Genomic DNA, 12,279 nt, shown 5'->3' with positions numbered 1-12,279 from the left:
TCCAGACTGTACACTGGGTGCGATAGGACAGTCCAGCCAAGATTGGTAATGTGCTCCACTGTCTTCAAACTGGTATGGGACCAGGCATTATTGCGTTGCAAGAGAAAGGATGTCTCCTTGTCTGGCCTGACTCCGGAAGCTTGAGCCTTCTGCTTGGGCAGTGTTGCAGTGTAGTGGTCAGAGTTGGTGGTTTGTCTGGAAGTCCAGAATGACCACCTCTTTTCTATCCCAAAAGACAACGCACATTTCTTTGACCACTGAGGGCTACGTCTTGAACTTTTCCTTCAATGGGGAATTTACATGTCGCTTCTCTGGGTACTGCTGTTTTGACTTCAGCTCAGGGTGCTGACACCACACCTCATCTCCAGTAAAGACACAATCCTGGAAACTGCCACCTTCAGCCTTGCCTTCAGCCTTGTATTGGTTCAGTAGGTCCTGACAAACTTGCAAATGATGTTCTTTCTGTTTCTGTTTGAGTATTTGTGGGACCTACCTGGCGCAAACTGCACTCCAGCATTGCCACTAGCATTTCCAATGCATTGGAACCAATATTCAGCTCCATACACAGTTCCCTGGTTATAATTAGTGTGGATGAGCTGCTTGAGATGCTCTTCATTTTGTGGTGTGACAGCTGGCCATCTGGAATGTGGTTTGTCTTTCACAGCACTGTTGCCACTGCTGAAATGCAGCACCCACCTCCTCCCTGCGCTCACATCCACTGTTGGGCCTCCATAAACATTCAACAAGTATCAGTGAATATCAGTGGGTGCCATTTTATCCACACATTTGCTTCATCTGCACTTTCATGTTGGACTCCATTCTGTCAAACCTCCCCTCTGCTGCCATCTGTCACATGGCAACAAAAAGTAATGGAATATTGGTGAGAAGGTTCAACCTCTACTGCCATACCACCAACATTTGTCTCTGATATGGACCAATGTAGTCAAAGTAGGAGGCAATACTTTTGGAGCAGCCCCTGTTTCTGTGTGATTTAAAATGACTAATCTGACCGTTACCTTAAAGTTGGTTATTTCCCTTAAAATCTTACTGGAATTAATGGGTGACACAGTGTTTTCTTTATTGAGGTATCCTGTTGCAGACTGGTATGCATCATGCAACAAACGTTGAGATTTTCTGTTACTGTTTCTTCAGTTTTCCATGTCTATACAACTAAGCTTTTAACATGCAGAATTTTGAAACACACACACACACAAAGATGCTAATTCAGGTCCACAGGTTCAAATCAGGTTAATATTATCTCAGAGGAACTCAACCAAATTGACATTTTTTTTCTTGCCTGTACCAAATGGTTTTTTTTCCTGTTTCACTTCATAGTGATACTTGAATAGCCGTAGAAAGGATCAAACACATAATAAATACTAAAATTACTTATTCATTTATTGTCTTGGTTACTTTTATATTGAAGAAGAAAGGGAAGGGAAGGGGCTGATGAGATATTAGGGCACAGTCTTACAGATTATTGAAGATCAACCAAATAAGTTCAAGCCCAATTTAGTTTAAGAAAATATTCTTGTGGACTTCTCATATTCTTAATTACACATATCTTTAAGCAAGATAATAGAACCAAGACTGCAACATACAGTACCCTGCAGGACCTTGCTTAAAAAAACGATGAAAAACAACCCAAAAAAGCCCCAAAGCTATTAAGTCGCTTCATATGAAAAAGAAGTGATTTTTTTTTCTGTCGTATTAGCCATACAATGTGGAGTACAGATACAATACTGTATTTCTGCTCAGGCAGTGCAAAAATATGGAGCTGTGATATGGTATCTCCACGTCAGTGGAGTGACAACAGAAAAGGGAAGGCTGTGTGACTCAAGAGATCTTCTGTACTCCTTGATGACCAAACAGTTATTAATTTAACAGGTGTAACTATTTTATTTCCTTAAAAATTATGATTTGGAATATGACTTGGATTCCCTTGAGATGTTTTAAAAGTTCTCTTTTTTGGTTGTTTGATTTGAATGTTTATTAAATATTCTATAAAATTGTATTATTTTAGCTTTAGTCCTCCCTAAAATTGAATGAAGCACAATTTTTCAGTAAGTTTTTTACAAAGGCTGAGGGGAAAAAAAAAGACAAAAATAACAGCAGAGAGGAGATTCTTTTCACTTTTTTTGTTGTTTAGGAATTTTCAAAAATACAGTTTGCCAAGGTAACAAACATCATTTTCAGCTATAATGTTCAATGAGTGAGAGCCAAATAACTCACTATGAGGGATGCTGTAGCACTAGAGCCTGCTGAAAATAGTAAATCCTGAAAAACAAGTAGTCTTAGTGTTTCCATGGCCCTCTTGCTTTGTTCTCCTCCCTCTGACTTCATTCCCTGTTTACATTTGACTTTTTGTTTCTCTGCTTCCTTTTTGGACCCTTCTGGCCACCTCCACTTTTTCAGCAGTTGCATGCCTGTTTCCTGCAGGTTGCTTGTTTACCCTGTACATTGTCTTTGTATTTTCATGTGATAAAAGACTTCACCCTTTCCCTGTTTTGCCAGGTATCTGTGCACTTAAAATTTCTACCAGAAAAACGCCTGTGGCCTGAATCAACTGAGTTACCACCCTGTTTTCCCATCCCATCACTGTTGAACAATAACACTTTCTTGTATCTTCCCTACAAAACCATTGTGCACAGGAAATAAGCAGTTGATCCTCATTTCCTTTCCTCATTCTCAAGCTGTTTAAGAAGTCCTCTGAGTCAGCATCTCATTTTGTCATGTATCATCATCTACATACTCATCTCTAGCCTGTTATGCTTTATCATTTACCTCCATTGTCAGCTGATTGCATGTCTCTGCAGGATATCACCCAGAGATGTAAGCCTAGGAAACACTAATTGGCACTGTAATGTTGTGGCTAACCTGACTTTGCTTCATACCAAACATCTGTGCATGTCTCTGATTTTAGCCACTTCTCCTGGCAGCAATGTCATCTTCCTGGGCAACCCATGATAAATGCAGTGTGTTTAATGTATTCTTCCTTTGTAAAGACTACCTTTTTGAGATCCATCAGGAACATAAATCAAGTGACTGTTACACAGGCTAGGGAAAAAAAAAAAAAAAAGAAAAGTGTAGCATTCTCCTCGATATGGCCGCTTTTGCAGCACTGCCAGTACCTCAGTGAAAGGCACTGAGAATTGTATCAGCACTATCAGCAAGAATTGCAGGGCTGCATTCCTGCTGTGGGAGCACACTGTACTCCCAACACCATTCTGTGACATTATTTCAGGCTGACTCAGGGGGACAGATGTCTCCTACTAAATCATCAACACAAGTGTCTCAAGCATCTGCTTTTTCCTTTGGAGACTTAACATTTCAGTGTTCAACAGGCCTGATCCTGCTTAAAGTGGTGAATACTTTCCTTTGATCTGCTTAGCAAGCAGATCCCACAAGGCAGGCATACCTTTCATTTACCTTTGTTTTGAAAGACCTAGAATAATGGCCAACACAGTCAGTCAGCCTCGAGATATTAATCCTTGTCCTCCCTAAGTTACTACATGCTAACCCTTTGAGTACTACCTTACAGTAGTGTTCAGCAGACATTTCTCAGAACTCAGTTTGATGACATTCCCCACATTCCTGGCATCTTTGCTTTCCTCTGATGACTTTTAGCTTTCTACACCTTTTCCCAGGGCAAAAGGTTTAGGTTTAAAGTTCAAAAGCAACATGTTTGTCAGCTGTTTCCTTTCTCTGTGGTACTTTTCTCATTACTGCAGATACTGGCTCCTGAAATCATTTTTTCTTCACGTAGCATCCCATTCTGCTCACACCTACTGTTAACGAAGCTGTGCAAACATTCATCAGCTGGATGTGGTGTCTCAAGCTAAGTCTTCCACTCTTTTTCTTGGCCTTCAACATTTTCTGCTTTTCTCCAGAAGAAATTACTTAAGCTCTATTGTTGATTTTCTCCATATCAACTTTCTACCTGCCTGTATTTACCAGTTTCTTTCATGTTAGCCCAAGAGTTGGTAGCAGGGCCTTTGGTGACAGACAGCAAAAACCCCTGCCATCGCCCAGCTCACTAGAACTCACCTCTGCTGGTGAAGCTGGTCAAATGTGGTTCATTCAAACTAGCTAATCCGATGTCTGGGATAGAAGGCACAGGCCCTGCGTGACTCAGTTTAGTAGGAAGTGCAGGATCCTACCTACTGGCCACCAGAGGTTGCTCAGAGCACATTAATTGAGTGTTCATTGCTCCACAGCTCTTCAATTCTTAGTTAAGTCCCATCCATGGCTTGTTAATCTTCTGTGGAATTTTCTTCCACATCCTGTTTTTCCCCTCATGTAGGTTATTCGCTCTGATGCTTCACATCTCTGAAGTACATTCATGGAGTCAACAAGGGAAGCTGGAGATAGGGCTTGTCACAGGAACCTGTCCCTGGGATGTGGAGATCGCAGCCCTTGCTGCATGTGGAAGTTGCTGAGTTCTTCTTGAATTCATTTCCCATTATTGTTTGCTATATATATCCACAGGCATGCCCACAGTTAGAAAAAAATAAAAACTCCTTTACAGTCTAGGAGCAAAAGAAGAAACAGATCATTACTGTTTTCCCTCTTTAAATACACTTGAGGTCACCAGACTTCTGATGAAGGCATCGATGTGGTGTCGAATTTGGAAAGGAATATAGAAAGTTAAGAAATATTTTGGAAAGTTCCAAATGAGGCCATGCTTCAGGTTTGCAGTCAGACTCAACTATCATCAAATTTCATTCATAATAAGGTCTTTATGTGGGTTGCAGCAATGGTCTTGATTATATTTCTCCCATGTGGGCATGTCTGGATCTTCTTTAGGTGACCCAAAGTTGGCTGTATAGCATCAAGGAGGCCTCTTTTGCTTCTTGGCGCAGAAGTCAGTGTTCTGCTGTACTGCTGGTGTCATTCGGTGTTTGGGCCTGGTTCATTTTTTCCTACTAGACTGTGTTTATACAGAGATAGCTAATTCTGAATTCTGCATCATATGCAACACCATAGCATTTTAGAATGACTCTGGTAAAAGGCGAGAGTGACTCCTAGACCTAGATGGACCAGTTTCATGTATTTTAACTATGAATCTTCACCTATTTGCTTTAGAATTAAAATAAATGCATTTCTCAAAGAGGAGGGAAAAGAACAATATTTTCCTTGGATTGGGGCTGGGGTCCCTCATTTCCTAATTTCTTTTGGGAATAGGAAATTCCAGAGAAAGAGCACATAGTTGTAATTCCCCACGAGCATGTCAAGACTTGAGGAAACTATATAGATTGCATTGGTTTTATGCAGTTTCTTTAGGGAGGATGACTGATGCTCTCTTTTGACTCTGCCACTCTGCAAAATAATGGCCCTTCCAAACTGTGTTCTTGAGATGTAATGAAGACCAAACTTCAAGCAGAAATGCAGTATAATTTTTTTTTCATTGGAAATCTCACATATTTAGCAAAGAGATGGGTTTTGTCGCTAGAAAATCCATAGTTTTTTATTTTTTTAATCAGCGTAGTTTAATTAAAGGTCAGACAGAACTTTTCAGGTTTGTGGTTCGGTGACATTATAAATGCATGAAAAACCATTAGCAACAGACTGTTTTGTCATTGTGGTTTGGAACTGGAGTTTATCCAGTTGTTGCCGGAAGGCTACATTTAATTTGTACTGTGTTTGCATAAATGGCATATTTGTAAAAATCGCATTTTACTTGAACAATTGTAAGTGATGCATTTATTACAGGGAGAAAAATGACCTATTGTTCTGTCTAAATAGAACAGTACTGCCCTTCCAAAGTATCCAATAGAAACTAATGAAAAATCTTAGTATACATACTTGAATCTCTCTTATCTTGTCCCCAAAATCAACACTCATGCTTATATTCCCTGGATTTGTAAAATTCAAGAGATTCTTTGAATTTCTCTCTTACTTACGATGTTGGCATTATAGTTATTTGCTAAGTAAGATTCTCTAACAATGATGCCCTTGTTATCAGTGCAGTGGCACTCATTTGCCTAGTGCGAATAGTTACATGTTGTAATGGGACAGTAGCTGTCATGGGAGCCTGGTGCTGGCTGAGGGAAATCCAGTGCTTGCAGAAGGTTGTTCAGAGCGTAGCATGCAATCTCCTCCACCTTGCACCCTGCAGGCAAATGAAGTCTAAACAGAATATAGGACTTCCACCTGTAAGGTCTCAAACATCAGTAGGCAGTTTGCCCTCCAGTTTGCATCTCATTCATGTGTTTGGAGAATGATATTTGTTTATTTGAGGTTGTTTTTTGTTTGTTTGTTTTTGTTCTTTTTTTTGCTTTTAAACCCAGTTAGCACATCTCAGTCTGTGTTCTTTAAGATCAGATGTGGAATAGTTAAGAGAAACATAATTGGAGGACACTTCTTAGTCATATCATGGTTTATCTTTTATTCTTTTTTAAGTTGGGTTAATCAAGAGAAATATAATATTGCTAAGTTGTGCTGAAAGGATTTCATGTCTCTGTAGTAAGTGAGAAACCCACTCTGTAGTACAATGACTGCTGCTAACTCCGGCCAAGAATTGTATCATTCCTTTGGAAGAATGCATATTTTACAATTTCTTGTCAGATACAGTTGCTACATATATATTTTTGAATCTGTGTGACTAAACTCTCTGCCATTAACTCTTTTATCAGGAAAAACATTCTCAGCCTCTTTGACTTACCACCACATGTAGCATATTTGAATTAAGTCCAGAAAAAGGTCCTGAGAATATTGCATATTAAGCATTGAGAGAACACACATGCCTTTCCTTTATTCTCTTCTCTTCTCTTCTCTTCTCTTCTCTTCTCTTCTCTTCTCTTCTCCTTTACTCTCTCAGTATACCTTCAGGATGTAGAGGTTATTCTCTTTTAATTCTTTTGTTCTCCTTTTTCCTTTCCTGTTAACAATTATCTTTCCCCCTCCCCTTCTTTTCTCTCTTTGATCCACAGGTTTTGCAGTGCATGTTGGTCTCCCTTCATTCAGAACTTGACATTCAAAGGTACTTGATGAAAATTGAATCCTCTCAGAGAGTTAGTACTGTACTTTCTTTTTTTCTGCACTTTGCTGTGGATTGAGTTTGCTACCTTTTAACTATGTGTGGTATGCATCACAACTAGTGCTCTCAAATAAATACAGATCTGCATGCTTTTTCCCTCTGAAAGTGGTGTCATTCATATAGATTAATTGCATATGGGAGTGTGATGCATGTGCATCCTTTGATGATTTTTTAATTCTGACTTTTCCTTTAACGGCATGATAGATACGAAGTCCACACTTGTATTTCAGATAGATGTTTTGAAACCCACTAAAATTCAGTGGGAGGTCTTACATAAATCAGTCAAATCAGGTCCCTACCAGCTGACCCAATTCTAATTTTATGTATGTATTTGTTACAAAAGAAAAGTTTCTGCGAAGTTGAGGTCAGATCTGTGGATGCAGAAGTAAATATTTCTGCATTTCATGTGCTAAAAAGCTTAGTTCTCAACTTGCAAATTGATCTTTTTGAGAGAATTTAAGTTGAAGGAAAACACTTGCTGGATACCCAAGTGGGATAATGGCCGGAGAGCAGTATGGGGGGCCCAGCTGAAATATAAATTAACATTTAAAAGAGCTCCAATGTAGAATATGCTAACGTTGTTTTACATATGCTTCTGCATCTTGGGGTTGTACTTTCCTTGTCTAAAGTCAGCCCCTGCTGTCATGCGGATTTGGAAGTATTTCTCTGCACCTTGCATCTCAATGTAAGGCAGGCTGGCTGAGGGAAGGCCACGGCTCTTGGGAATTTTTGTTTAAATCTCCTGAGCGCCTCTGAAGTCCCCTCCGTCACGTCTTTCTACTTGTTGGACTCCTCTTCCATTTCTATGTGACTTCTTCCATGGATATCTGCTACAGATTTTTTCCACCCTTGCAGTGCACAGATGCACACCTTTTAGATACATTTCTGAAAGGTGCTAGTGAGTGTGGGTTTTTTTTTCTTTTTTTCTTTCTACAAAAGCACAACCGTGAAAGCACCAAGCTTACACGTGCTGCCAATAAGGAAGGAGGCCGCGGAGCACGCAGCTTATTTGCTTCCCCGCTGCTTTTGTTTCCACTTGGAGAATTTCAATGGGCCAATAAAAATGCTGACCACGAGGAAGATGGGAGTGGCAGGGTGTGGGGAGCAAGGGGGCTTCTCGCTGTTGTGCCAAGGGAGGAAGGAGCAGAAGGGCATGGTGACAAGCGGGCAATGAGGATGTGAAGCTCCGCTGTGGCACAGCACCACTCCTGCAGCAGCCCCGTCTCACTCACCGACCTCCCTCCCACTTACCAGCATCAGTGGTGAGGGATTCTTTTTTCTTCCCCCTCCCCCGGTTATTTTTAAAATAATGTGTTAATGAAGATCTCCTCACTCGCTTTTAGAAATCAGAAAAACAGGTTTTTCCAGGGCAGCTGTGGGCTGGAGCCTGCACTGTGCTCCTTTGCTTTGGGAAACAGACACCACAAAAACAGACTCTCCTCCCGTTTTCCTTAGGCACATGTGTGGGAGAAAAGGGTTGGGTGGATAATCGTTTTCTTGAATCAGAACATGCTATCCCCTAGATACATCTAGGCATCTGGTATTTATTCTATTTTTCTTTCTTTCTTCCTTTTTGCATGTGGTTTTAAGCATGTAAGGATTTTTCCCCTTTAATCAGCATAATGACAGTTTTTGTTTAAATCATCCCTTTGAATTTTTGAATTTCTCATGACACTTCTGGGGGCTGTGTAGGTAGAAGTCACCTGCAGCTGATGAGGTGCAGCTGTCTCCCACCTGGAACAAGGGATCATTCTGTCCTGTGAACACTTCACAGTGGGGTTTTTAGGAGGGAAAAGAGAAATAGCTCCCAACTGAAGCTGCCATAAGATTTTAATTAAGATAAATGTTAATGCCCGGGCATCAATTTATGGGTAACTTACTTAAAGTAATAATAAACTGAGGCTATGATGCAAGAATATGACAGAGACCGTGAAGGGGTGAGTTTTGCGAGCAGAATAGATGGGACAGTGGAAGCCTTTGTGGAGAGAAGTGGTGAGGTGATCCATTACTTCTTGAGTTGAGCTTTCACGTAGATAAATACTTCGTGTCACCAGGCATTAGAATACAGCAGAGCTCTGTGTCTCTGATTTCTTTCATTCAGTGAAATTTTTGCTTATGACTGTTTGTTATGTCTTCATTTTATTGTAATTTCCACTTTAAAATCTCGGACTAGTGTTGGTAAAAAGAAAAAAAAAATCTGCCTTGGACTTGGGTAGAAACATTCTGAGAAATATTTCTGTAGTGCAACATGGATTACTTGGGTTGGTTTGGATATTTTTTTATTTTTTATATTTCATGTATTCAAAAGAGATGCCACAGCATGTTGCATATTTCAGTCTGGACTTGTCTGGACTAATTAAGCTGCTCTTAGGCAGGCTGCTGAGTTCCTCAGGGCACATTTTCAAATGCGAGTTCCTCCAATTAAACATCTGAATAAGAGGTCTGGCAGCATAAGTGCTGAGCACCTACAGCTTTTATTGCTTCAAATGAATATCTTTACTGCAAACACACTGCTTTCCAGAAAAACAGGCTTCAGTGTATCTGCGTGCCTACAATTGGGAACCAAAGACTGGAAACGTTGCTCTGTGTCTGTCATTTATAGTAGAGTTGCATGAAAAATTCCCTGCTAGCTCGGGGATTGCCCTGCAGAAGCCGAGCAGGGAGCGTGGCAGTCAGCAGCAGCGGCTGTCCTCAGGATTAAAAGAAATGGGACTTGGCGGCCGGCCACAGCAGGGAGCACGCAGCTGGCCATGCAAGGCTCCTGGGAAAACGTGTGGATTTTTCACATGGTTTGAATGTCATTCCTCCTAAAAATATGGCTATAAATCCTGACAAATGATGAGATGTGGTTTTTTTGTTTTTTTTTTTCTGCTCAGAGAAAAAAGACTGTGGTCAGCATCAGTGTATACAGAGAATGCTGGTAAAGATCCTTCCATAGGCAGAGAGTTCTGCCTTCAAACATATTCACAGAAATGGGTGAGGCACCCACTTGGTGCAGCATCCCACGCTGCAGTGGGCTGAGTGCCTCGCAGTGGGACTGACTGCAACGAGTTTTGGTGCAGCATCTTTTCAAGAGGTCTCTGCCTGTTGTCTCTGTATGTGAGTGCATCCATTCCATAGATGTAATAGGAATTTAGTTGTATGTAGGTGTGTGTAAGCATTTAAATTTTCTGATAAAGCACTATGGAAAACATTGTTATAATACTTTCTTAATAGTAGGAACACGTAGGTAGTATTCATTTTCGCTCCAGCAGCAGTTATGTTACTAGTCCAGACGAGTAAAACCTTGTAGTTGGGATCATATAGGACCCTGAAGACTCTGTATCTTTGGAAGAAGCAGATCCTTCCTTCAGACAACGGTAGTTTGGAGCTGACGCAAATGGGATGAGGAAATACGACTGCTGTGATAATAAGAGCACATGTGCTGTGACAATATTTCAGAGTTAATAAACTCATCATACATTAAACACAGCCTATTTATATGTGCATTTGCAGTCTGTTTTGTATCCATAGCCGTCTTTGGCACAAGTCACAGGAGAAACAATCTACCTGAAGGTCACGAAAAACAGATCTCCGTTGTTCTTTTTGTTTTTCTTCTTCTTTTTTTTTCTTTTTTATTTATTTATTTATTTTTGAAATGTTGGTAAGAAAGTCAAATATTGGTTTGCTTCCTTTGCTTGTGCTAAGTGTGTTCTCCAGAGTGCATACTTAAAGAAAGTTATTTTATGAGAGTTGTATTATTTTCTTTATTTCTTTGTTTACCATTCATATGCTGCCAGGGATGCTAGCAACTCTGAAGATGTACACGATAAGATAATTCTCCTTAAGAGATAACTTTCAGTCAAGATAAGGACCAAGGAAGTTCCTGGAGATAGGAAATAGAAAGTGTAAATTGATCAAGAGAAGAATAAATCCTTCTTCAGGTAACAGGTACAAACCTGCTAGGTTATTTTTGTGTGTGCAAATGTGTGAAGTGAAATTTGCAGTTTTCTGAAAAGGAAAAGAATGAAAATAAAATCAGAGATATTGATTAGTGTGGTAAATAACAGCATAATGAGCATGGAAGGAAATTGAGCAGAGCAATAGAACTCATCATGTCAAAAGGTGAGCATGGTGGCGATAGGCTGTTGGTTTATTGGATTAAATGATCTTAGTAGTCGTTTCCAATCCTAATGATTCTGTAATTAAATGATTCTATCTGGGCATACCTGGAGGCAGAGGAGGGCATCTGGGCAGAGGCAGTGGTTCGGTGGCATGTGGGGGCATCTCTAGTGCCCTGGGACTGCTCGCCATGCTGGCATCTCTACCACATTTTACTTATTCAGGTACCTCTGGACTCACTGCTCATTATTTGAAATCTTACTGCTTCACTGAGCCATGTACTTTTTTGCTTCTTTTTCTGAGTCAGTGAAACAACAGCAGATTCATTACAAGTGCATGCTTTGGACAAGCTGTGTCAGCCAGCCAGCAACAGTGAGGCTTGATTAGCCATAGCTTTATTTTTTATCAAGTCCCAAGAACAGTTAGAAGATACAGAATCTTCTGTAACTGCTGTATGATACTCTGAAAAGATTACAGAGATGTACGTCCTTGTATTCCAAAAAAGATTAAATAAAATCATCATCTCAAAACACTCTGTAATTATATCTAAGTTTCCACCAGAATCTTTCATCTTTTGGCCTTTTTGTTTCTGCTGAGCTTCCTACCCAGTACTAGCATGGAAGTTCAGCTCAGCTGGCTGAAAGATCAACTCAAAGCAGTCTGCTCACATAGCTGTGGGGGAAGCTGTGTCTGACTGAGGACATTATGGCCTGAGCAGTGTTGGTACAGGAGAAAACAGAGCCCTGCTGCTTTAGCTCTAAGTCTGCTTCTGTTTTGGGGCACTTATCCCAACGGTGTGCCTAGGAAAGTGCTGGTATTTCCTTGGTTTTGCATGTGCGTGTTGAGTATTTTCTTATAACTGTCATGATTTTAGACAGTACTCCTTCTTTGTGAGCATTCTGACTTTTCTTCTGTGTAAAGTATTGTATTTCTTGCTAGCAGGCATATTAAAAAAGCAGTCACCTTGATGTAGTAACATCTAATTCATTGCTCTTACTGGATCTCTGCAGCATGTAGTTACAGTGCCAGCCTGTTCCAGGGACAGCCATCCATCCACTCTGTGGCTCTGCCTGTGCTCTCATACTTCCTGAAAGATGAGCTGTATGCTGAACACTTACGTTGTAAATTCTTATCTGCAT

General features: G+C 40.4%; 1 protein-coding gene across 11 annotated transcripts in view; it reads left to right on the top strand.

The window, feature by feature from the left end:
• Window positions 1–6,921: 6,921 nt before the first annotated feature.
• Window positions 6,922–12,279, top strand: part of KIAA1217 (KIAA1217 ortholog) — a 107,617-nt gene continuing 102,259 nt past the window's right edge. For 6 of the 11 annotated variants that reach the window (XR_793853.3, XM_031553863.1, XM_031553864.1 and 3 more), the window contains exon 1: window positions 6,922–7,013. Coding sequence is in view for 8 of the 11 variants with exons in the window: in XM_031553863.1 (XP_031409723.1) it covers window positions 6,945–7,013 (69 nt within the window). In the remaining 3 variants the exon portion in view is untranslated. Of the gene's footprint in view, window positions 7,014–8,203; window positions 8,302–12,279 lie in introns of those variants that run through there. The other 5 variants (XM_010712436.3, XM_010712427.3, XM_031553865.1 and 2 more) reach the window with 3 other exon arrangements.

Source organism: Meleagris gallopavo, chromosome 6, assembly GCF_000146605.3.
Source record: "Meleagris gallopavo isolate NT-WF06-2002-E0010 breed Aviagen turkey brand Nicholas breeding stock chromosome 6, Turkey_5.1, whole genome shotgun sequence".
In the NCBI taxonomy this organism is placed as follows: Eukaryota; Metazoa; Chordata; class Aves; order Galliformes; family Phasianidae; genus Meleagris; species Meleagris gallopavo.
This window is presented reverse-complemented; position numbering and strand designations above follow the sequence as displayed.